General features: G+C 53.5%; 1 protein-coding gene across 1 annotated transcript; it reads left to right on the top strand.

Moving 5' to 3' along the window:
• Positions 1-372: 372 nt before the first annotated feature.
• On the top strand, positions 373-25,535 carry LOC121271593 (tubby protein homolog). Its single transcript, XM_041177627.1, has 14 exons — positions 373-420; positions 1,307-1,457; positions 2,662-2,805; positions 4,025-4,171; positions 5,254-5,370; positions 7,834-7,938; positions 13,640-13,789; positions 15,391-15,539; positions 17,015-17,191; positions 21,063-21,175; positions 21,942-22,056; positions 23,679-23,777; positions 24,823-24,994; positions 25,402-25,535. Exons 1-14 carry the CDS (start codon positions 373-375, stop codon positions 25,533-25,535), a joined length of 1,821 nt encoding a protein of 606 aa, XP_041033561.1.
• Positions 25,536-25,811: the final 276 nt, after the last annotated feature.

Here is a 25,811-nt window from a genome sequence, read left to right on the forward strand (position 1 = left end):
CCGTGGTTTTTTGTTCTTATCTAAAGGTTTGTGTGAGTTGTATATATTAGTGATAACAACTATGTTCTTTCTCTCTCTCTTTCTGGCTCCAACTATGCATTGGATCCCAGGGCTGAGAATTCTTCAGTTTATTCCACAACACTCCCAGGGAGGTAAAGTTTCATTTCCTTTCTCCCATCTTAACTTTTAGGTGTTCCTTTTCCTCTTTTTAGATGGAGTTTGTGTCAGCAGCCTGAGTTGCCAATGGTGGGGTGGGGAGGAGACTGTTCCTCTCCAGACTCCCAAGCTCAATTTTGTGCTGGGTGGAGCTCTGAGCTACTGATTGTCATGTGTGTACTGATATCCCACGTTTCTCCCCAAACTCACAGTGTTATGGATGAAGACGGTCAGAACCTGCGAAAGCAGAAGCTTGACAATCAGGTAAGAGCCAGGGAGAAACTGAATGGGTGTTTGGAGATTGAAGTCAATGTGGAACAGTGTAGAACAAGCTTCACTCTGTATCTAACCCCGTGCTGTACCTGCCCTGGGAGTGTTTGATGGGCACAGTGTAGAGGGAGCTTTACTCTGTATCTAACCCCATGCTGTACCTGTCCTGGGAGTGTTTGATGGGGACAGTGTAGAGGGAACTTTACTCTGTATCTAACCTCGTGCTGTACCTGTCCTGGGAGTGTTTGATGGGGACAGTGTAGAGGGAGCTTTACTCTGTATATAACCCCGTGCTGTACCTGTCCTGGGAGTATTTAATGGGGACAGTGTAGAGGGAGCTTTACTCTGTATCTAACCCCGTGCTGTATCTGTCCTGGGAGTGTTTGATGGGGACGGTGTAGAGGGAGCTTTACTCTGTATCTAACCCTGTGCTGTACCTGTCCTGGGAGTGTTTGATGGGGACAGTGTAGAGGGGGCTTTACTCTGTATCTAACCTCGTGCTGTACCTGTCCTGGGAGTGTTTGATGGGGACAGTGTAGAGGGGGCTTTACTCTGTATCTAACTCTGTGCTGTACCTGTCCTGGGAGTGTTTGATGGAGACAGTGTAGAGGGAGCTTTACTCTGTATCTAACCTCGTGCTGTACCTGTCCTGGGAGTGTTTGATGGGGACAGTGTAGAGGGAGCTTTACTCTGTATCTAACCCCATGCTGTACCTGTCCTGGGAGTGTTTGATGGGGACAGTGTAGAGGGAGCTTTACTCTGTGTCTAATCCCGTGCTGTACCTGCCCTGGGAGAGTTTGATGGAAGAGTAGATGAGAGTTGAGTGGAAACACAGGTGCTGAGAACACAGAACAATTGTTTGCTTGTTCCCTTTTCCCAGTGGAATCTCTTGAAACAGAAACAGAGACGGAAGCGACAGGATGTCCTGATGGTTCAGGCAAACCCAGATGCCAAGGTGAAGCCCAGACAGCTAAGAAAAGTTGATGAGCAGATATCACCATTCAACACCCACAGCATTAACGTGCTTTCAGGTATAGTATCCAAAACATGCACTCAGGAACACACTCAGGAACACACTCAGGAACACACTCAGGAACACACTCAGGAACACACACACACACACAGGAACACACACACACACACAGGAACACACACACACACAGGAACACACACACACAGGAACACACACACACACACAGGAACACACACACACACACACAGGAACACACACACACACACACAGGAACACACACACAGGAACAGACTTCACATACCCATAGCAAGGAGCCACCAACCCTTGGCTGTCTGCTCAGATCTTCTGGTTTCTTGCAAGCCCACTTTGTCTTGATTCTCCTCCCTGCATCTTTCTCTTTTTAATTCAGAGCCTTAACTTCACTGAACAGGACTTGTTTAGATTCCTGTTCTTGTTCTTTGACTTGGGTGTCTTCTTCTGACTTTTTTTTTGTCCCACTCCCTGGGTTCTGGGACTTTCTCCTGTTCTTTAGAGAAACCTGTTTCCTGCAGTTCCCTCTTTTGTGTCCAGTTCCTCCTGGCTCCTTCTTCCAACTGAACTAAAACTGCTTTCTGTTTCTCCCTGTGTGTGTGGGACTTCTGTTGCTAGGCAACAGCCGAGTTTTTATTTCTACTTTGTTTTAACTTTCCTAAACCACTAAACCCCCTAAAACACAGCTCCCCAGTTCAAGGGTCACAAAACCTCATTAAAATGCATGTAAACAAACAGCTCCAGAGCTGCTGGCTCCACTCTAAAATGAAACTAGACCCAGGTTTCACCTTTTTAACCCACAAATAAAAAATATACATTAAACTTAAAGCTATATCTTGTTCCTAACACCCACAAATACAACTTACTTAAACTACCTCCAGCTCTTAACATGACCCAAAGGGCACATTTCTTTAGCTTTATCATGGACTGACCCATAGGCCCATCATCAGCTTCCAGGCCGGGAAAAAACGTCATACATATTCCATTTTTTTTTCCTAAACTGCAAACACATAAAACCTATAACCTGCACCTTGGCCAAGCCTGGGTAATCCCAGGTGCACTCTGATATGCCCCCTCGGGGGGGGTGGGAGGAGGGGAGGTTGGGGGGGAGGGGGTGGGAGGAAGGGTGAGGTGGGAAGATGGGAGGTTGGGAGGGAGGTGGGGTGGGATGCTCAGAACTGCTACACCTCTCTCTCTCTGACAGTTCTCCATTTCATTCTCTCATCACAAAGACTTTTCCTGCAAGGTTCCAGTGGAAGAGATTCCGAGCACTCAGCTCCAGTTAGAGTCACTTGACAATGGTGACGGCTCGTTTGTTGACCTAGATATTCGCAATGTGGCTATCAACAAGGAACAAGTGTGGAATCTGGGAAAAGGTAACGTGGGATTGGGTCACGGAGAGTCAGAATATGGCAGTGACTGCTGTTTGGGAGCTAGATGTGGAGGGTGACAGTCTTGTACTGAGGAACTTTTCCCCTTGGTGGGGGGATCAATAACCGGGGGCATAGATTTAAGATAAGGGGCAGGAGGTTTAGAGGGGATGTGAGGAAGAATGTTTACACTCAGAGGGTGGTGGGAATCTGCAAATCTCTGCCTGAAAGGGTGGTAGAGGCAGAAACCCTCATAACATTTAAGAAGTATTTGGATGTGCACTTACGATGCCATGGCATACAAGGCCATAGGCCTGGTGCTGGAAAATGGGATTAGAATGGTTAGATACTCATTTGACTGGCACAGACTCAGTTGGCCGAAGGGCCTTTTTCTGTGCTGTAGACCTCTATGATTCTATGACTCAGCAAGTGTCACATTAGGTGGGATTTAGACAGGGTAAGGGTCATTTCCAGGGGCTTGATTAAGAAATTAGTGTTGTGTCTGTAGGGTCTGAGTCTCATTGGGACAGTGCCCAGCGAGGTTGGGTCACCGAGTGACGGTGCCCAGCGAGGTTGGGTCACCGAGTGACGGTGCCCGGCGAGGTTGGGTCACCGAGTGACGGTGCCCGGCGAGGTTGGGTCACCGAGTGGCGGTGCCCGGCGAGGTTGGGTCACCGAGTGGCGGTGCCCGGCGAGGTTGGGTCACCGAGTGACGGTGCCCGGCGAGGTTGGGTCACCGAGTGACAGTGCCCGGCGAGGTTGGGTCACCGAGTGACGGTGCCCGGCGAGGTTGGGTCACCGAGTGACGGTGCCCGGCGAGGTTGGGTCACCGAGTGACAGTGCCCAGCGAGGTTGGGTCACCGAGTGACGGTGCCCAGTGTGGTCACTTTAGATTTTAGTTCCAAAGCCGATGTGAATAGTCCAGAACAAGTTGTTATTAACCCCTATCGGAGAGCTGCTGAATATCAATAGGAATCAAACCAAACATACAGGATCAGGCTGGAGTAACCGGGACTGTGAGCGCGGAGTGGGATATCTCCTGGGTTTGGGGTGGGGGCATTGTTCAGTCTTAGCAACAGCAGCAGCACTTTAAGAAATAGAAGTGGTTGTGACCCTCTCCCCATTTCCACCCCTCCCTGCCCCCCCAAACTCACCCAGTTCCCAGCCCAAATTGACTCTGTGTGTTTTCTGTCGCCCTTTGCTGATCTGACGCTGCTGTTCACAGATGTACTGGAAGTGGCTGTGGAGGAACTCGTGGAGAATGGAGCAGGAAATCTGAACTGCCCTTTTGAACTGAGAGAGTCGACGGTGGCAAGGACAGAGAGAGTACAGAGTCCGGGCAAAGGTCGGCCAGGCAAGGAGCAACTGAGATAAACAGCAGCTTGATCCTGGATTTTCACAGGGAGGGATGATAAATTACTCCTCAAATTAATCAGGTTCACACTGTCGAATTAAATGGTCATGGATTTTTATGCATTAAATAATAATTTATTGTTGATTTAATATATCACAAGATTGTGAGAAAGCCTCATGTGTTTCAGGTGGAAATTCAAAACCCCCTTACAATCCCCAGTTCAGTTGTTCAAATCTTCAAAATCCAAAAGTTGAAAGTTAAATGTAATAAATTAAAGAGACCTCGGGGCAGTTTGATTAACCCTTTCCTTACATTGGCTTTGGGTTCAAATACAGGAGTTCCGACATGTCACTCGTTGACATCTCTCTGTGAATTCTGGACAAAGGAATAAACACTGCGGGGGGGTGGGTGGGGGGGGGTAGAGAGAGAGAGAGAGAGAGAGAGACCCTGAGTGAGCAACTCCTGGTGTGACCCAGTCCGAGAGTGACGAATCACCCTCTTTATCTCTGTCACTCTTTCCCTGTCTCTCCCCCTCCCTCCCCATCCCTCCGCCTGTCCCTCCCCATCCCTCCGCCTGTCCCTCCCCATCCCTCCGCCTGTCCCTCCCCATCCCTCCGCCTGTCCCTCCCCATCCCTCCGCCTGTCCCTCCCCATCCCTCCGCCTGTCCCTCCCCATCCCTCCGCCTGTCCCTCCCCATCCCTCCGCCTGTCCCTCCCCATCCCTCCGCCTGTCCCTCCCCATCCCTCCGCCTGTCCCTCCCCATCCCTCCGCCTGTCCCTCCCATCCCTCCGCCTGTCCCTCCCATCCCTCCGCCTGTCCCTCCCCATCCCTCCTCCTGTCCCTCCCCATCCCTCCGCCTGTCCCTCCCCTCCCTCCGCCTCTCTCCCCCCTCCCTCCGCCTGTCCCTCCCCATCCCTCCGCCTCTCTCCCCCCCCTCCCCACCTCCCCCGACCCCCCCTCCCCCAACCCCCCCCTCCCCACCTCCCCCGGCCCCCACCCCCCCACCTCCCCCGGCCCCCCCTCCCCACCTCCCCCGGCCCCCTCTCCCTCCCTGTCTCTCTCTGTTTCTGTTGACGCTGTTTTCCACCTTGTGCAGAAGACCTGAACACTGACTGGAAGGTGATGGTGCCGGATTTGGCCGTCAAACTCCAAACTCCTTTCAAAGTGAAGTCGCAAAGAGGAACAAACCGAGAGAAAAGGCAGAGACGGAAAGAAGGTGAGGGAATTCCTGATCACTGATAGAGCTAAAGGAAAATTTGCAACGTTCTCACCAATGACTGAATCAATTCTACATGAAGAAGATAAATAGGAGCAGGAGGAGGCCATTCAGCCCATCAAACCTGCTCCATCATTCAGTAAGATCATGGCTGATCTGATTGTGGCCTTAACTCCACTTTCCTTGACTCCCCCCCCTAGATCAGAAATCTGTCTAACTCAGCCGTGAATATCTTCCATGATCCAGCCTCCTCCCCTGGCTGGGGAGAGATTTTGAAACATTAATGAGAGAAAAAAAGTTTCGATTCCCTACAAGGAGAAACATTCTCTCAGCATCCACCCTGTCAGGACCCCTCAGCATCTTAAATGCTTCAGTAAGAGAATCTCTCATTATTCTAAACTCCAACATGTACAGGCCCAACCTGCTCAAACTTTCCTCAAAAGACAAACCCTTCATTTCATGAATTAGCTTGTGAGGTGGTGATGAAAGGTGTCACTCTGTGTGCAGCAGTCCATGCAAGGATTTACTGACCAGTGCTCAGTGTCAGTAAAGATCAGCTCAGTCACTGCAACAGCTCAGAGTCAGCGTGGTTACCAACTGGGAGAGTTTGGGGACCAGAGAGGAGGAGCCCATGTCAGACCGTCACCTGTACAGACAGGGCTAGATTGATGTTGTCTGATTGCTGAGCCATTAGCAATGATCGCTTCAAGGTATGAAACCTACTCTGGAGAGAAAGATACGTGGTTATCTAGAGAATGAAGCAGTTACTCTACACCTGGTATAAAGAGTCTGAATTTTTCAATGAAAATATTGTGACTGAGGCAAAAAGCAATCACATGAATAAATGATAGATCTAGCTACAAAGTCCTTCTGTAGCTTGCTGCTTTTATTTGTCATTCGATGTGTTAGGTTGAACTTGCTGAACTTGTTTTGCTGTGAACATCGCGAACTGCTTTTCTGCCTTTCAGAATTAGGCATTCCACATCATAAACTGCAACTTGATTACCCTCCGGCCCTTTACTCATCCCATACTCCATGATGTACATTCCCAGTTTGCCATCAAACTGTTCCTTTTTCCTCACCTGAGGATTCTGGCACCCCTGACCAAGTCAGTTCCATCTCTCCCACCCCTTCCCCTCCCTCCCAAGCCCACAATAGGGTTCCCCTTCCACACCATCAGCCTCCATATTCATTGGATCATCGTCTGCCATTTCCATCAACTCCAGCATGATGCCACCACCAAAAACACCCTCCCAGCCTCTCCCCCCGCCCTTTCAGCAGCCCAAAGGCACTGTACCCTTCGCAATACCCACTCCTAAGTCACACCCAACAAACCCTCCCTTTCCTACCAGCATTCTTCCATACAAGTGCAACAGATGTAACACTTGCCCTTTCACCTCCTCGCTTCAGCGTCCAAGGCTCCAAACAACCCTTCCAAGTGAAGCAGTGGGATTACTTGTATTTTTTCAGATTACTGTACAGTGTTCACTGCACACAATGCAGTCCCCCCCTACACTGGGGAGTCCAAACATGGACTGGGTGACCACTTTGTGCAGCGCCTCCACTCTATCCGCAAGCATGGCCCTGTGCTTCTGATAGCCTCTCATTCCGCTCCCACTCTGACCTCCCTGTCCTAGACCTACTCCTGTTCTGATGAAACTTAACATTGGCTCAAGCCAATGTTTTTTCGAATAGGCATTTTACTGCCTCCAGACTCATCGTCACCCCTACTCCCTTTTCTATGTTTGTTTTTTGGATGGTAATTATTCATAATGATTCTGTTTTTTTTACATTCGCATCTCTCCTAGAAACATTTATTGTTTCTTGTCCCATTATCAACCCCTTTTGTCTTGCATCATCATTCCTTTTGTCGTTTACTCCCCTCTGGCTTGCTCCCCACCACTTTAATTTACTATTCATTGTATTTAATTATATGCAGGTGGTGGACATAAACTGAGCATTCAGTTGTGCCCCTATGAATGAGAACTGACTAAGCTGTGGTTGGTGGGTTAGCAGGTACATATTAATGTGTATCTCTGGGAATAAATGCTTATAAAAGTGTGTAAAGATTGGCTCCAGTTCCATCCTTCACCACCTGGATATCAGGTGTAGAACACCACACCCTCTCTTCATTTTATCCTCCTCTCATCACCATTCTCTGCCTGTATACTTGCTTTAAACCTGTTACATCTCTAAAGTTTCTCAGCTCTGATGAAAGGAACATTGACCTGAAAGATTAACTCTGTTTCTCCCACTGTGGATGCTGCCGGACCTGTTGAATATCTCCAGCATTTTCTGTTTTTGTTTCAGATTTGCAATGTTTGGCTTGTGTGTCTCATTGTGTCCTATTTCCCATGAATCCCACTGCCCTCTATTCTACATTAGTCATTTAGCCAAAACTAAATCCAATCTTTCTTTATTTAATTTTATCTCCATGTCTTTCACATGGCTCCTGTGGATCAGCATTCTCAGTGTCTGAAACTCCGATTCCCGATCCAAAGTCGGGCACAGACTCCTCATCATCCAGTGCTGCTCAAACACTGAAGAAAAAGAAACCGAAGAGGACAGGTCTGTACCCAACAGCCGGTCACTCACCACCTTCATCACACTTCCTGTTACCCCAGACAAACATCAGCACTTTCCCCATACTGCGTCTCTGAAGCTACTGACTCTCACTGGGGTACGGGTCCCGCACACACTGACTCTCACTGGGGTACGGGTCCCACACACACTGACTCTCACTGGGGTACGGGTCCCGCACACACTGACTCTCACTGGGGTACGGGTCCCGCACACACTGACTCTCACTGGGGTATGATCCACACACACTGACTCTCACTGGGGTATGGGTCCCGCACACACTGACTCTCACTGGGATACGATCCACACACACTGACTCTCACTGGGGTACGGGTCCCGCACACACTGACTCTCACTTGGGTACGGGTCCCGCACACACTGACTCTCACTGGGGTACGGGTCCCATACACACACTGACTCTCACTGGGGTACGGGTCCCACACACACTGACTCTCACTGGGGTACGGGCCCCAGACCCACATATGCTGACTCTCACTGGGGTACGGGCCCCAGACCCCCACACGCTGACTCTCACTGTAAAATAATTCTATATACAGATACATTTCTGAAGGTGCAGGCTGATCCTGCCCCCATTCCATATCCACACAGGAACTCTGCAGCATTTATTGTTCAGTGAGGAGGAGCACCACCCAGGCTGATTCTCTTTCTGTGAGTGTAGCTACTTGGCAGCCTTTACTCTGGTAATGAGCAGAGATCGGAGATTGAATTCCTGATCTGTGTAGGTGACACAGTATTCTTCAACTGTTTAATTGAAGAAGAAGAGTATGTGTCGAAGGTGATAATAAAAGCATATGGACAAGGTATTGAATACAAAAGCAGGGATGTAATGTTGGAACTGTATAAAATGCTGGTTAGGCCACAGCTGGAATTTTGTATACAGTCCTGATCACCACATTACAGGAAGGACATAATTCCTCTGGAGACAGAGCAGAGGAGGTTTACAGGAAAGTTGCCAGGGCTTAAAAACTGCAGCTATGAGGAGAGATTGGATAGACTAGGGTTGTTTTCCTTAGGACAAAGGAAGCTGAGGGGTGATCTAATTGAGGGGTACAAAATTATGAGGGGCTGAGATAGGGTAGACAGGAAATACTTGTTTCTCCTAGCTGAGGGCTCAATTTAAGGTAGATTTAAGGCAGAAGGATTAGAGGGGACATGCGGAAAAACCTTTTCACCCAGAGGGTGATGGGCATCGGAAATTCACTGTCTGAATTAGTGGTTGAGGCTGAAACACTCAACTCATTTAAAAGGTACCTGGATCTGCATCTGAAGCACTGTAACCTGCAAGGCTACAGACCAGGGGCTGGAAAGTGGGATTAAAATGAGCGGCTAGTTTTTAATTTTTATTTTGGCCGGTGCAGACATGATGGGCTGAATGGCCTTTTCCTGTGCTGTAATTTTTCTCTAATCCCAAGAAAAGGAAGCTTAGTTCTCACTGCCCCCAACAAAAACGGAGGTCCAGACAGGGAGGCTGAGAGAAGAAACACACGTTTAGGACGAGAAAGGACAAGGAAAGAGAGAGTTAGAATGGGGGAGAAGAGAGTGTTAGACTATTGCTTATTACAAGGGCAATTCAGTTCCACTTGGCATTGACGAGACCAACCTGGAGTATTGCGTAAAGTTTTGGGGTGGAATTGTCCAGCACCGTTGGCAGGGGATGGGTACATTTCGGTGGGAGGGCCAGAAATTGGTTTAATCGGATGGTGCCTGACATGGTGGAGTGTAAATCCCACTCGAAGCTGGCGTAAACCCGCTTTGCATCCCCCTAATCAGAAGACGCTGGAGGCTGACAGATATCGGAGCATGGAGGAACAGGGTGATTGCCTACTGGCTGGATCCTCATGGACACTGCTCCACCACAGAACAGCTGACAGAAGGTGGGAGGTCTTGGGTCTGCTTCAGGACATCATGGTCTTGGTCTTGGGCTGCTAAGGATGATTGGCCGCAGGGAGTGAGAGGAATGTCAAGCTATGAGTGGGAGAGGAAGGTGTACTGGGGGTGGGTGGGGGGCAGTGAGGTTGGGAGGTGGGGGATGAAGATGTTTTGGGGGGGGTGTGAGGTTGGGAGTGGGGGGAGTACAGGGGACAATGCAGCAAGTGGGGAGGTAGGTGTAAGGGGACAAAGGTGTCCTGGGGGGTGTAAGATGTCTGGGGGGAGGAGGGAGTAAGTTGTGGGGGGGTTGGGGCATGTCCAGACGAATGTGCAAGGTGAATGTGTCTGTGGAGTCAATGACTCCCTCCTGGGGAGTGAAGTGAATGTGGGTGTGGTAGGAGGGAATGATGAGTGTGAGAGGGGGCAAAGTGAGTTGGAAGGTGAGAGGGTGAGGTTGTGTCGGTAGCAGCGGGAGGGACGGCGAGGGATGGTTGATGGGGACTCAGAGGCAGACACAGACCCTGGGGGTGGCAAGGAGGAGGTCACGGAGGTTAAGGTGGATGAGGGTGGAATTTTCGGGAAGGTAGGGAACGTGCACGTTCACCTGGACATCCCCAAGGGGTAAGGGCTGTAGCTGGTAGGTGATGGTGCGGAGGTGGAAGGTGGTTTTCAGGGATGTTGACAATGATGGGGGAAAGGACATGAGTGACTGAGGGAGGGGAAAGGACGGGGGAACTAAAGGAGAATGTTACGTGCACTGTGCTTCTAAATCCGAAGGTGAAAGGAGACTCGTGGTGGGTGGGAACAGGTGCTGCATGGGAGTGTGCTCAGCGGGTGAGCGGAGATGCAGGTCAGCTCAGATGGACAACTGAAAGGGAACCCCAGTAGGCAGCATTGAAAATGCTCTGGGTATTGAGATGAGTCTGATGGAGGAAGGACCCATGTGTGCATGGGCGAGTGCTTGCATGAAGCTCTGAAAGGCCCTGCCATACACACATATACCTCCTTCCAGAATCACTCGTGGGGACGGCTGTGTGCAGCTGAACTACTAGTGGGGGTGGGGATGCAGTGGGAGGACTTGCAAAGCCTGTAACTGAAGCTGAAAGACACCATTATGTATTGTTCAGTGAAAGAGAATATATTTTCAGATTATAAAGTGACAAAATGTGATCACTCGTACAACCACTTGTGATCAGAAATTCTTAACTTTTCTAGGCCTAACACTTGTAGGTGTTACCCCGACATCTGCAGCAGGGGTGGAGACAGCCTGTGCAATGGTTGGCCCTGTTCCCTCTGATAACTTCGGAGTGGGTCTTCTGGAGAGCCAATGCCTTAAGGTCCCCAGCTTGCTTTGGCAGTCCTCCTGTGGGCCGGCTGCTCCCTCTATGGTGACAGAGGATGAGGTTGAGGGGATCAAAGGAAAAGGGAACTCTGAGGGAGAGGGCAGCTGCTGAGATTCCTGAGTGGATGCCCCTGGTCTGTCCAGCTGCTGCTCCTCCTCTCTTTGGGTGCCTGAAGGCCCTGGCCTGACTCCTTGAGGGGAAGGAGCACCTTGAGGTGCCCTGCTTCCCTCTCACGTCAGCCCTGCAGGAACTCACCCATGGCTCCCGCGATGGAGTGCAGGTCTGCTCACATCTCCACATTCTGCTGGACCAGGGTCTCCATGGCGTCCACCATCCTCCCCGTGGAGACTGCCACGTGTGCACATGTGGGCACCACTGTATCAAAGAGCAAGCGGACGCACCCCTCCCACTCGCATGCCACTCTGTTGAGGGCTCCCAACAGCTCTGTGTGATGTTCCCCCACCTTCTGCTGACTCTTCAGGATGAGTTGGAAGGTTGAATCCAGAGGCTTGTTATCTGACTCGGACCTCACAGATGCCTCTTCCCTAGCAGCCGTCCAAGTGCCGGGGAGCTCGGCTGAACCTGCCTCCTCCTGCTGCGGACACGTGTCCGTGCGGTGACCACCAGATTGTGAACCCGAGCCTGCTCTAGATCTAGGTCCCACCGAGGTGTGTGTCTCTGCGCTGGTGGAGGGTGTGGGTAAGTGCTGTGATGGGTCTTCCAGGCTGCTTATTTCCAGCTCTTCAATGGCTGGAGGTGAGAAGGTGGATGGAGCTGAAGGACTGGCTGGCTGAGGGTGTCAGTCACTTGGCAGAGCTCCCAGTAAACCAAGCCTCCAAGCAGTAGAGACAGCACTCACATTTGTATTGAGAGAGGGATGATGTGGTGCAGGATCCTCAGGTGGGTGTTCACCGCTGACCTCCCCTCACCGCAGGCAGGGTCCACGCCCTCACCAGTCAGCGTGATGTCTCACTCCTCAAAGTGAGTGAGGGGCCTAATGTGGGCCACTCCACCCCCAGGTCTGGGACCTCTCCCTGCTGTTGTGAGTCAGCTTCTCCTGCATGAAAACAGATGGAGAGAGTGTGAGCAAGACACATGGCACTGAGGGGAATGCTTGTGTGGTGAGCGGAGCCATGGACGGGATGGGGACGTGAGCTCCAGAGGGTATGAGCCTGATGGGGATGTGAGGGTGTGTGTGAGAGTTAGTGGTGTTGTCCCTTGATGTGTGAGATCCCTGTGGATGTGTGATGGGCTTGTGAGTGTGTGTGGGTTGGGAGGGATGAGGTAGTTGACTTACCTGGTGGAACGGATGAGACCATTCACCTTCTTCCGGCACTGGGTGGCTGATCTCCTCTGGGTGACCACCACCTCCCAGGCTGGATTGGTGACTCTGGTAGACCTCCTGCGGCCAGAGTGGGGGTCGAGGACATTGTGACGGCTTCCACTGTGTCCAGCAGGCGCTCCAGAGAGACCTCACCAAACTTGGGGCTGCTGTCTTTGTGTTTGGGACCATCTGTCACCTGAAGCAGTCCTGGTCTGTAGACATGAAGTCGGCTGTGCTCTGGAGTGATTTAAATATGGTGCCCGGAGCGAGGAAGCACTGAGGTCACAGTGGGAAAATCCGAGTTTATTTGCTCGCCCGCTCGCCAGAGTGTTTCCCGTGGGTGGATTATTAATGAGGCAGGACCCACCTGTGACAGCCCTTGGCGCAAATCTGGGACAATTCCACCCTTGGTCTCCTTATTTAAGGAAGGATGTAAACGCGTTGGAAGCAGTTCAGAGAAGGTTTATCAGACTAATACCTGGAATGGACGGGTTGTCTTATAAGGAAAGATTGGACAGACTAGGCTTGTATCCACTGGAGTTTAGAAGAGTAAAAGGCAACTTGATTGAAACATATAAGATCCTGAGGGGTCTTGACAGGATGGATGTGGAGACGGTGTTTCCTCTCATGGAACAATCTAGACTAGGGGTCACTGTTTAAAAATAAGGGGTCACCCATTTAAAACAGAGATGAGGAGAATCCCTTTCTCTCAGATGGTTGTCAGTCTTTGGAACTCTCTTCCTGAAAAGGCAGTAGAAGCAGAATCTTTGAATATTTTTAAGGCAGGGGTGGATAGATTCGGGGTTAAGGGGGTGAAAGGTTATCGGGGGTAGGCGGGATTGTGGGTTGAGGTTACATCCCGATCAGCCATGGTCTTATTGAATGGCAGAGCAGGTTCGAGGGGCTGAGTGGCCTACTCCTGCTCCTAATTCGTATGTTTGTATGAGTTTTGAGTGAAGTCGGATAAAATCCTCAGCGATTGATGGTCAGTTTTCTCTATCTCTGACCATCTCTTCTTGTGAATCAATTGGTGCGATGTCAGGACAGAGTGGGATTGTGAACACCAGGACACTTGGGGTTTGGCTTGTCTTGTGGTGGAATTGGAGTTAACCGTTGCCTTGTCTAATTCCAGGAGGCAATGATGGTGCCATCCAGGAGCAGCTGCAGGAAATTGAGGAAAAGGTTGAGGTCTTCACAGTGGAGGAATCGAGTGAGGAACAGGAGGAGGAAGTCAGTACTGTGACAGTCGTGGCCAAAAGGAACAGGGGAATGAAGATAAAAGGTGCAGAGGTTTCTGTCCATGTACAGCAGTGACATTCCCCACTCCCCCACCCCGCGATACCCCCACTCCCACCCCTATCCAAATCAAACCTGTCTTCAGCACCCAGGCTTCCGCCAAACCCTGCCTGGACACGGAACTCTTCCAAAGATCTTGATGTCAAAACTGTTCTGGATAATTTCAAGCCAATCATCACGAACATTCATCCACCCCCACCCCCTCCAGGGTGATGATTCTTCACCCACCACCACCCCCCCACCCCACCCCCTGTAAAGGGTGTCCCTCCGCTCACCCTACCAGCTTCACAGAGGGGGTTACTATGTGAGACTGTATGGCTAGGATTCTAACTCTGTTTTCACCTTGAGCAGTTGGTCATGTGGGATCCTGCTGCTCGAGCGCCAGTCATTCAGCCTGACACCTTCTGTGCTGGTCCTGAGGCTGTTGAATCCTCAGTGGTTCAATCTGGTGTTTGGGATACAGTTCATCGGTCCCCTGATTTTGGTGTGTGTTTTGCAATCTGTCCGAGTGGATTTTGCACAGATTTACTATGTTACTGCAGCATGGTCTCTGTCTCACCCTGACCTCAGCAGCATTATTCTCAGTGCAGGAGCATCAGCTGAACACTGGCTGTGCAGCCCCCACAGTTGAACAACTCATGTCGGCCAATGGGTGAGGGAGGGGTGGGGGTGTCTGTGACACTGAAACCTGTGCCCCACAAAGAACATAACAATGCGGTAAAAATGATTGTGGTCGGGGATTGGTGGTGGTGGGGGGATGGTTTCTGTACACTGGGAGGGGGAAGTGAGAGGATTCTTCAACAGCCTGAGACCCCCAGCTCCCCGATTTGGGGAAGTTGGTCTCAGCCCATCATGATGCTGTTACAACAAGGAGCAAATTGGATAATACTGACTGAGTGAGGTTTGCGGTGAGAATATAATCTGATTGAATCATGCAGCTGTTTTAGTCACATATTGGTGGCCTGTCTCATTAACCTGCATCGCAGTGGTTGTAGAATCAGAAGGGAACTGCACCCTGGCCTGATCTTGTCCTGTGCATGTCTCAGATTCAATGCTAATTCTCATGAGCACCAGCACCCTACCAAGACAGAACAGGAACAGGCCCCTGAGTCTAGGCAATTTCAATTTAATACGAACATTTTTATTGTTCGATTTATCTTTTCAAAGTTGCTCCAAGGTTTACTTGGAACTGCCCAACCGGCTGTCAGAAACTCTCAGCAGAAATTTACCCAGCTTCTGCTCAACAAACGTGAGTCAGAGGTTTTAACAGCATGGATTTATACAGCGCCATTAAATGCAATAAATCATCCCGAGGTGCTTCACTGGAGGTTTATGAAGCCAACTTTGATACCCAGTCACATAAAGGAAATGTTAGCTTGGTCAATGTGAAATGTTTTAAGGAGCATCCAATGGGAGGATAGAGAGAGTGAGATAGAGAGATGCCGAGGTTTAGGGAGGGAATTCCAGAGCTTAGGGCTCAGGCAGCGAGAGGCACAGTCGCCAATACTGGAGCAATAAAAATGTTGCTCGTGTTTGTGAATATTGGAATTGAATAAATGTCAGTTGTTAGTTTGACTCCCTGTTCAGCTCATTCACAGAAGCTCATTGAGGATGAGACTGAGGATGAACAGGATCTGGGAGATGAGGAGAAAGAGACAGAGGAGGAGGAAAACATCTGTCAGCAGATCCACAGCTGTGAAGAGCTGGACTCAGCTTCTGGCAAAACATCCCCTAATGTGAGTGAGCCAATCACCTGCCCTCTTTCAACTCTTTGTTCTGCTTCTTTTTTGGAATCATCTGTAACTCGGGTGACAAACACGATGCATAAACTGGAGTGGGGGCAAGGAGCAAATGGAGAGGGGGGGATAATGTGGGGGGTTGGGGAGTGTGGGATGGGGGGGAGGAGTCTGGGACCGGGGTGGAGGGGTGGAGGGGGAGAAGGGTGGGACGTGGGGGAGGTAGGGAGTGGGGGGAGTGTGGGACGTTGGGGGGTGGGACGTGGGGGGTGGTGGTGGGAGGGTGGGGGGAGAGTGGGACGGGCGGGGAGGAGTCTGGGAGCGGGGTGGAGGTGGAGAAATGTGGGAAATGGGGTGGGGGGGAGTGGGGAGGGTGTGGGATGAGGGGTGGGGGTATGGGGAGTGGGGATGGGGGAGTGTGGGACGAGGCGGGGGGAAGTGTGGGGGGGAATTGGGGGATGGGGGAGTTGGGGGGTAGTGGGAGGGAGTAGGGGGGGGAGTTGGGGGGTAGTGGGAGGGAGTGGGGGGGGGAGTCGGGGGGAGTGTGGGACAAGCGCGGAGTGTGGGGGTGGGAATTGGGGGACGGGGGGAGTGTGGGGGGGAATTGGGGGATGGGGGTGTGGGGGTGGTGGGGGCGGAGGTGGGTGGTGGATGGGAGTGGGGGGAGTTGGGGAGGGGGGGGAGTGGGGGAGTGGGGCTGGGGAGGGGGGCAGTGGGGGTGGGTAGGGGGAGTGGGGGACGGGAATGGGGGAGTGTTGGGGGGAATTGGGGGATGGGAATGGGGAAGTTTGGGAGGGGAATTGGGGGACCAGAATTGGGGAGGTGGGGGGTATGAGGGGAGTGTTGGGGGGTAGTGTGGGACGGAGGGATGGGGGGGGAAGTGTGGGATGGGGGGTGGAGTGTGAGGGGGGTAGTGTGGGACCGGGTTTGGGGGGAGTATGGGACGGGGGGAGTGTGGGGCGGGGGGGATGTGGGGGGGGGGGGGTGGAGTGTGTGGGGGGTGGGGGGAGTGTGGGTGGGGGGAGGGGAGTGGGTGGGGGAGGGTGTGGGTGTTGGGGAGGGGAGTGTGGGGGGCAGGAGGCAAGTGTGGAGGGGGGTAGTGTGGGATGGGGGGTGGAGTGTGAGGGGGGTAGTGTGGGACGGGGTTTGGGGGGAGTATGGGACGGGGGGAGTGTGGGGTGGGGGGGAGTGTGGGACGGGGGGGATGTGGGGGGCGGGTGGAGTGTGGGGGGGAGGGGAGGGGGTGGGGGAGGGTGTGGGTGTTGGGGAGGGGAGTGTGGGGGGTGGGAGGCAAGTGTGGGGGGGGAGGCTCCAATGGAAGATTTGCGAAATGTGAATTTTTTAAATCCATGAACAGACTCGCAGTTTATTTGACACTTTATTAATGTGATGCTTTAGGGCAAATTCTTCATTAATTTTACTCGGACATTCCACGTTCCTGATCGGCTGATGTCATCTCATCCTTTGTTATTTAGGAAAGTCCCAGATGTGAGAGTGTCTCGGTTAAAGTGGGTAAACTTGAGGAATTTGCCTTCAAACCTGCACCACAAGGGACAGTTGTTAAGTGTCGGATTACCAGGGACAAGAAGGGAATGGATAAGGGAATGTTTCCGACTTACTACCTACACATGGAGAGAGACGATGGGAAAAAGGTACCTGTTAGATTTTAGATCCAGATGTTCAGGCAGGAGGTTCTGATGAATCAACATCTGTCCAGATCCTCTCGTGAGGAACACCAGACTGGACTTTACCTGGGGTCCAGGAGAAGGTTCCCAGCAGAGTGAGTTCCCCAAACTCCAACATCATTCAACCCCATGGCTAAAGGTTTTGTTGGTTCTATAAAGCAATTTTCTTTACTTAGCTAAATTGTGGCCAACTTTTGATTTTTATTTCAAATTCCCTTTAGGTGTTGTATCTGTCCCTGTGCCTCCCACTCAAACCCTTGAAAGATCAGACAGGCGACTTGTCCAGGGGTGTCACAGTTTGGCTGCTGGGGTGTCTGTGTCTTGCCTGAAGTGACTTTTAAACCCTGACTTCACTGTGACAGGCAGGAGTCCTGTACAGCCTGGGTGTGATAGGCTGACTAGGTGGTGGGTGGTGGGCGGGAAGGCGAGGGAGGTCTAACACCCTTTCCCAGCCCAGCCAAATCCACCTCTAAAGGGACTCTGACTCCGATTTGTGCTTCCAAATCCTGCTGGGTGAGTTCCTGACTCCAGTCACCCAGTGAGGCGAAAATTGGAGGAATATCCTTATGGAATGCCTCCCTGCTGTCCGTGGGGGAGGGGAAGAGGGAGGGGAGGAGGGTGAGGGTGGGGGCAGAGGATGGGTGGGTATGGGGAGGAGGGTGGGTGCAGAGGCTGAGGGTGGGTGCAGAGGCTGAGGGTGGGTGCAGAGGGCGAGGGCGAGGGTGAGGCTGGGTGCAGAGGGCGAGGGTGAGGCTGGGTGCAGAGGGGGAGGGGGAGGGTGGGTGCAGAGGGGGAGGGGGAGGGTGGGTGCAGAGGGGGAGGGGGAGGGTGGGTGCAGAGGGGGAGGGGGAGGGTGGGTGCAGAGGGGGAGGGGGAGGGTGGGTGCAGAGGGGGAGGGGGAGGGTGGGTGCAGAGGGGGAGGGGGAGGGTGGGTGCAGAGGGGGAGGGGGAGGGTGGGTGCAGAGGGGGAGGGGGAGGGGGAGGGTGGGTGCAGAGGGGGAGGGGGAGGGGGAGGGTGGGTGCAGAGGGCGAGGGGGAGGGGGAGGGTGGGTGCAGAGGGCGAGGGGGAGGGGGAGGGTGGGTGCAGAGGGCGAGGGCGAGGGGGAGGGTGGGTGCAGAGGGCGAGGGGGAGGGGGGGTGCAGAGGGCGAGGGGGAGGGTGGGTGCAGGGGGCAAGGGGGAGGGTGGGTGCAGAGGGGGAGGGGTGGGAGGGTGGGTGCCGAGGGGGAGGGGGAGGGTGGGTGCAGAGGGCGAGGGGGAGGGTGGGTGCAGAGGGGGAGGGGGAGGGTGGGTGCCGAGGGGGAGGGGGAGGGTGGGTGCAGAGGGCGAGGGGGAGGGTGGGTGCAGAGGGGGAGGGGTGGGAGGGTGGGTGCCGAGGGGGAGGGGGAGGGGGAGGGTGGGTGCAGAGGGGGAGGGGTGGGAGGGTGGGTGCCGAGGGGGAGGGGGAGGGGGAGGGTGGGTGCAGAGGGGGAGGGGGAGGGGGAGGGTGGGTGCAGAGGGGGAGGGGTGGGAGGGTGGGTGCCGAGGGGGAGGGGGAGGGGGAGGGTGGGTGCAGAGGGGGAGGGGTGGGAGGGTGGGTGCCGAGGGGGAGGGGGAGGGGGAGGGTGGGTGCGGAGGGGGAGGGGGAGGGTGGGTGCAGAGGGCGAGGGGGAGGGGGAGGGTGGGTGCAGAGGGCGAGGGGGAGGGGGAGGGTGGGTGCAGAGGGGGAGGGCGAGGGGGAGGGTGGGTGCAGAGGGGGAGGGGGAGGGTGGGCGCAGAGGGGGAGGGGGGAGGGCGGGTGCTGAGGGCGAGAGGGAGGGTGGGTGCAGAGGGGGAGGGGGAGGGGGAGGGTGGGTGCAGAGGGCGAGGGGGAGGGTGGGTGCAGAGGGGGAGGGTGAGGCCGTGTGCAGAGGGCGAGGGTGGGTGCAGAGGGGGAGGGCGAGGGTGGGTGCAGAGGGGGAGGGGGAGGGTGGGTGCAGAGGGGGAGGGGGAGGGTGGGTGCAGAGGGGGAGGGGGAGGGTGGGTGCAGAGGGCGAGGGGGAGGGCGGGTGCAGAGGGCGAGGGCGAGGGGGAGGGTGGGTGCAGAGGGCGAGGGTGAGGGGGAGGGCGGGTGCAGAGGGCGAGGGGGAGGGGGAGGGCGGGTGCAGAGGGCGAGGGGGAGGGGGAGGGCGGGTGCAGAGGGCGAGGGGGAGGGGGAGGGCGGGTGCAGAGGGCGAGGGGGAGGGGGAGGGCGGGTGCAGAGGGCGAGGGGGAGGGGGAGGGTGGGTGCAGAGGGGGAGGGGGAGGGGGAGGGCGGGTGCAGAGGGCGAGGGGGAGGGGGAGGGCGGGTGCAGAGGGGGAGGGGGAGGGGGAGGGCGGGTGCAGAGGGCGAGGGGGAGGTGGAGGGTGGGTGCAGAGGGCGAGGGGGAGGGGGAGGGTGGGTGCAGAGGGGGAGGGGGAGGGTGGGTGCAGACGTCGAGGGGGAGGGGGCGGGTGGATGCAGAGGGCGAGGGGGAGGGCGGGTGCAGAGGGCGAGGGGAAGGGGGAGGGTGGGTGCAGAGGGCGAGGGGGAGGGGGAGGGTGGGTGCAGAGGGGGAGGGTGGGTGCAGAGGGCGAGGGGGAGAGTGGGTGCAGAGGGGGAGGGGGAGAGTGGGTGCAGAGGGCGAGGGGGCGAGTGGGTGCAGAGGGCGAGGGGAAGGGGGAGGGTGGGTGCAGAGGGCGAGGGGGAGAGTGGGTGCAGAGGGCGAGGGGAAGGGGGAGGGTGGGTGCAGAGGGCGAGGGGGAGGGGGAGGGTGGGTGCAGAGGGCGAGGGTGAGGGGGAGGGTGGGTGCAGAGGGCGAGGGGGAGGGGGAGGGCGGGTGCAGAGGGCGAGGGGGAGGGTGGGTGCAGAAGGCGAGGGGGAGGTGGAGGGTGGGTGCAGAGGGCGAGGGGGAGGGTGGGTGCAGAGGGGGAGGGGGAGGGTGGGTGCAGAGGGTGAGGGGGAGGGGGAGGGTGGGTGCAGAGGGCGAGGGGGAGGTGGAGGGTGGGTGCAGAGGGGTAGGGGGAGGGTGGGTGCAGAGGGAGAGGGGGAGGGTGGGTGCAGAGGGCGAGGGGGAGGGTGGGTGCAGAGGGCGAGGGGGAGGGTGGGTGCAGAGGGCGAGGGGGAGGGTGGGTGCAGAGGGCGAGGGGGAGGGTGGGTGCAGAGGGCGAGGGGGAGGGTGGGTGCAGAGGGCGAGGGGGAGGGTGGGTGCAGAGGGCGAGGTGGAGGGTGGGTGCAGAGGGCGAGGGGGAGGGCGGGTGCAGAGGGCGAGGGGGAGGGCGGGTGCAGAGGGTGAGGGGGAGGGCGGGTGCAGAGGAGGAGGGGGAGGTGGAGGGCGGGTGCAGAGGGGGAGGGTGAGGGCGGGTGCAGAGGGCGAGGGGGAGGGTGAGGTTGAGGGCGGGTGGAGAGGGCGAGGAGGAGGGGGAGGGTGCGGGCGGGTGGAGAGGGCGAGGAGGAAGGGGAGGGTGAGGGCGGGTGCAGAGGGCGAGGAGGAGGGGGAGGGTGAGGGCAGGTGCAGAGGGCGAGGGGGAGGGGGAGGTTGAGGGCGGGTGCAGAGGGCGAGGGGGAGGCGGAGGTTGAGGGCGGGTGCAGAGGGCGAGGAGGAGGGGGAGGGTGAGGGCGGGTGCAGAGGGCGAGGGGGAGGGTGAGGGGGAGGGTGAAGGTGGTTGTAGAGGGTGAGGGTGGGTACAGAGGGTGGGGGTAGAGTGGGTGTAGAGGGTGAGGGGGAGGGTGAGGGTTGGTGTAGAGGGTGAGGGGGAGGTTGAGGGTTGGTGTAGAGGGTAAGGGGGAGAGTTGATTTTTTAGTCCATGCAAAGTGGGAGCTGCAAATAGTAAAACGTCTGAATTGTGTGATGACTTTTAGATATTCTTGATGGCTGGTCGCAAACGCAAAAAGAGCAAAACATCAAATTATCTGATCTCCACTGACCCAACTAACCTGTCCCGTGGTGGAGAGAGCTTCATTGGGAAGTTGAGGTGAGTTTGACATTTTGTTCAGTTGCAAAGCCTGAAGATGGGTTGAGTTTGTGGAGATGGGAAATTTTGGACAGGGCTCCCCTTCCCCTAAAGCCCACCAGGAAGGTCATTGGTCACATTTCAGTTATTAACTGCTGGGATCACTCAGATCCTCCATTCTTTCACTCCAGAGGCTGAGGCCTTCTCTCTCATTATGATCCCATCTGAAATGTGTTTGTTTGTCTCAGGCCAATTTTAAGCAGAAGAAACTGCTCTGGATGCAGTGATCGCCCCCAGACAGGGAGCTGTAAACTCTCGTACAGTGAGGAGCAGGGGAGGGTTTCGGGAATCTTCCTTGGAGCCACCTCCCTTCATTGGGAATGACAGTGATCCTCCATACAGTTCACTGCTTAAAGAAATGACTCCTTACATTGGTGCCCGGCTGTACCCTGTACTCAGTGCCCGGCTGTACCCTGTACCCGGTGCCCGGCTGTACCCTGTACCCGGTGCCCGGCTGCACTAGAATAATACAAAATCTGAGCAGCAAGTCCCTGACTCTCTGACTCTGGTGCAATCTGTGGAAAACCAGCTTCTCAACATCTGGTGCAGCTGTTAGTTTGTTTGGATTTATTGGATTGAAATGTTTCCTTTTATTGCTTCATATTATACTGTACAAACAAAGACTCTTGGAATGCATTTCCTTAAATCCCACAGATTGGACCCTAATCCCAAACCGAGCAGCCCCTAACTCTGATAGAACTCTAATGTCTCCGATTCCTCACGCCAGGTCTAATGTCCTTGGAACCAAGTTCACTGTATTTGATAATGGAGTGAATCCAGACAAAATACCCATGGTGCCAGAGTGCATGACTCTCCGGGAAGAGATAGTTGCTGTATATTATGTAAGTAATTCATTGTGTTTGATGTGACTGCGTCGAGAATAAGAGAGGAGAGATTCAGAACACAACCATTCAAAGATCCTTATGGAAGTTGTACTAGAGACTGGAGAGCTGTCAAAGTAACATTTTGTACATAAAGAGAGAGTAAACCAGATTAGTGCAGCTCACTCAGCCTAATATCGGGAGTCTGAAAGCTTAATACAGAAGCAAATTAATACACAGCACATATTTGTAAAAGCTAAGTTGTGTCTATTTGAAGCTACAGCAGTGTTTTGTTGAAGGACGTGTGGTACATGTTGGTGTACATGGCATGTGGAAACCCGGTTATGAGGTTGGACAGAAAGTACAGAACAGGTGGAATGGGTGTTTTTGGGGTGGAGATAGGTAAACAGTGGTGTCTGCAGAGAGAATTTTGGGATCAGTGCTCTTCTCAATAGGTACAAATGACCTGGACTTGGGTATAAGAAACCCCCAAAAAAAGAGACCATCAGACATCCCAAAGCGATTCACAGCCAATGAAGTACTTTTGAAGTGTAGCCACTGTTGTAATGTAGGAAACACAGCAGCCAATTTGTGCACAGCAAGCTCCCACGAACAGCAATGTGATAATGATGTGATCTTGGTTGAGGGATAAATATTGGCCCCAGAACACTGGGGAGAACTCCTCCCTGCTCAGCTTTGAAAGAATGTTATGCGATCTCTTATATTTATCTACCGGAGAGGCCAAACAACACCGCAATTTGAAAGACAGTTCCTCTGACAGTTCCTCACTTCCCTCAGTGCTGCAGTGGAGAGTCAGCCTTGGTTTTTGTACTCACATCCTGGAGTGGGATTTGAACCTGGAATCTTGTGACTCAGATTATTCACTGCGTTACATTCATTAGCAACACAAACGTTTGGAGTGTGGATTTGTTCAGGTCTGTGTCCTTTGTACTTGAGTAAAGGAGGGAGGGACCGAGGTGGGGGAGTGTAAAGGCGAGGGAGGGACCGAGGTGGGGGAGTGTAAATGCGAGGGAGGGACCGAGGTGGGGGAGTGTAAAGGCGAGGGAGGGACCGAGGTGGGGGAGTGTAAATGCGAGGGAGGGACCGAGGTGGGGCAGTGTAAAGGCGAGGGAGGGACCGAGGTGGGGCAGTGTAAAGGCGAGGGAGGGACCGAGGTGGGGGAGTGTAAAGGCGAGGGAGGGACCGAGGTGGGGGAGTGTAAACGCGAGGGAGGGACCGAGGTGGGGCAGTGTAAAGGCGAGGGAGGGACCGAGGTGGGGGAGTGTAAACGCGAGGGAGGGACCGAGGTGGGGGAGTGTAAACGCGAGGGAGGGACCGAGGTGGGGGAGTGTAAAGGCGAGGGAGGGACCGAGGTGGGGGAGTGTAAAGGTTTTACTAGGGCCAAGTGGTTTTGAACTGGAGAGGGATAAGCAAACTGGAAATGTTACGGTGAATGAAGGTCAAAGACTGGACTCTTGGCTGCTTGAGAATTGTAATTGTAAATAATCATTTCTTAAATAGTCAAAATTTCTTATTTCCAGACACAGATGCAGAAATAATTGGGATTGGAAGAGAAAGATGTGGAGCATGAACAAAACTTCAACAAACCATGTATTTTTCTTTTCTTGTTGCTTTCATTTTAGGAAACCAACATTCTTGGATTTAAGGGACCACGGAAAATGACAGTGATCATCCCAGGAATGAATCTGGACGGTGAGAGAGTTTGCATTCGACCCAAGAATGTGAGTCCAGTCCCTTCAGGTGGGGTGGGACAGTATCCGAACCTCTCATAAACTCAGTGCACCAAGGGAAGTCATTTGATGGGCTGAATGGCCCTCTCCTGCTCCCATATTCCATTCTCCCACTTGGGAATTTGGAGCCTTCTGTGCATTTTCATCACTAACCTGGTTTGTAATGACTCAGATTCCAGTCCTTCGGATAATATAAAGAGGAATAAAGCAAGGGTTGTGCCAGGGACAAGGACTTTTAGGGCACTGCCTGTTGGTTTCCGATGGATAGTGAGAGGGACTAGCCTGTGGAAAGTTTCAAACCTCCCACTTCATTAAAGCCACATGCGTTTGTTTCAAGTACTGAACTGCAGTCTATGCCTGAGTGAGTAAACAGAAAGGGAGGATTGGGTGCAGAGGGAGGTGAAGTTGTTGAAAATTATACCCGATATGTGCCAGCTGCAGTTCAGTGGGTAGTAACATCACCTTGAATTCACAGATTTCAAACTCCAGGTCCCTCAGGAATCCAGGCTGACACTCCAGTGCAGTACTGAGTGAGCACTGCGCTGCATGAGATGGCTTCTGTCAGACGAGACGTTAAAACAAGGCCCATCTGCCCCCTCAGATAAATGTAAAAGAATTCCAACGGTATTATTCAAAGAAGAGCAGAGGAGTTCTCCCCAGTGTCCTGACTAATTTCTCCCTTAATCAACTTCACAAAAAACAGCTTATGCTTGTCTTCGCTTTTCAACATGTCCCATTATTGAATTCATGTTGATTCTCTCCACTCGTGCCCGGACAGATTTCTTCCCCTGAGTCGAAGCACCGCAATCGTCTCACAAACATCAGTTCCTCATGTGCCTGTCACAGCTGAGCCCAGTCCTGTCTTCACTGTGTTCCTGTCAGGACCTTGCCCCCGAGCTGCCGGAGGTGTTCAGGAGCAGTTAACTCCCTACACACTCGGCTGGTCCTGTTGGAGGCCCATGTGCCTTACACACAGGAGCAGAATTGTTACCTGAGCTATTGACAGGATGTATGATGAGTATGTTTATGGCACCAGGAACACGAGACATTGCTGACACGATGGCAGAATAAAAACATGGAGAATATCATCGAACTGCATAACAAGGCTCCAGTCTGGAATGAAGACACTCAGTCCTATGTCCTGAACTTTCATGGACGTGTGACCCAGGCCTCAGTGAAGAATTTCCAAATCATCCATTCCAATGACCGTAAGTAAAGGGCTCAAGGGTCAAGGCTGGGTTCAAGGGTCAGCAATGTGGCATTACCTCACACCAGGCTGGACTTCCTGTAACATTTTTCTTTAACAGTGAAGCCCCAGTGAAGGGTCAAGGCTCTGGATCAGGGCAACTCTGAGGCCAAAAAGATTTATTTTGGAGAAGGTAGTTCGCTTCCACCAAACTTGGTGTCAATTGCTGAAAGATGGAAGGGAGGGAAAGCAGTTTGATGGGGCTCTGATCCCACAGAGAATCAGTTAGAGTTGGAGTTGGAGATGGGGGTGGGAGTTTGGGAGAGGAGGGTTCAGATGGTGAGAAACAGTTTGAATAGAATGTGGTGAGAACTTCTGGATCAGTCTGTGATCATTGAACCCAATAACTCTTCTCTCTCTGTCTTCCAGCCAATTACATCATCATGCAGTTTGGCCGTGTTGCTGATGATGTCTTCACAATGGATTATAATTACCCCATATGCCCCATTCAGGCCTTCGCAGTCTCACTGTCCAGTTTTGCCAGCAAGCTGGCCTGCGAATAGAACCTCGATGTACTGCCAGAGGACAGGGGCAGAACAAAGTCAATCCTCAAATTTTCATAAGCCCAGCAAAGTGGGAGAAGATACAAGCAACAACAGCTATTTAATAGAGAAATCCAGGAATACTCTGCAAGATTTATCAGGATATCTGATCTTAAACTTGAAACAATGTTTTTGAAGAACGTGTCAGAAATAGGGGAAAATTTAATGAATGTTTCATGTTAAAAGCTTGTACAGAAAAAGCCTGTGTATCTTGTCTATGGCATTATCCATTTGCTC

The sequence above is a fragment of the Carcharodon carcharias genome, chromosome 31 (genome assembly GCF_017639515.1).
Source record: "Carcharodon carcharias isolate sCarCar2 chromosome 31, sCarCar2.pri, whole genome shotgun sequence".
Lineage (NCBI taxonomy): Eukaryota > Metazoa > Chordata > Chondrichthyes > Lamniformes > Lamnidae > Carcharodon > Carcharodon carcharias.

Bases quoted from the DNA above. Each gene is read 5' to 3' on its own strand.
- LOC121271593 (XM_041177627.1), top strand. From the start codon at position 373: ATGGATGAAGACGGTCAGAACCTGCGAAAGCAGAAGCTTGACAATCAG. The intron at 1,458-2,661 runs GTATAGTATCCA...CTCATCACAAAG, and splicing joins CAGCATTAACGTGCTTTCAG to ACTTTTCCTGCAAGGTTCCA. The intron at 15,540-17,014 runs GTGAGTGAGCCA...TTTGTTATTTAG, and splicing joins CTGGCAAAACATCCCCTAAT to GAAAGTCCCAGATGTGAGAG.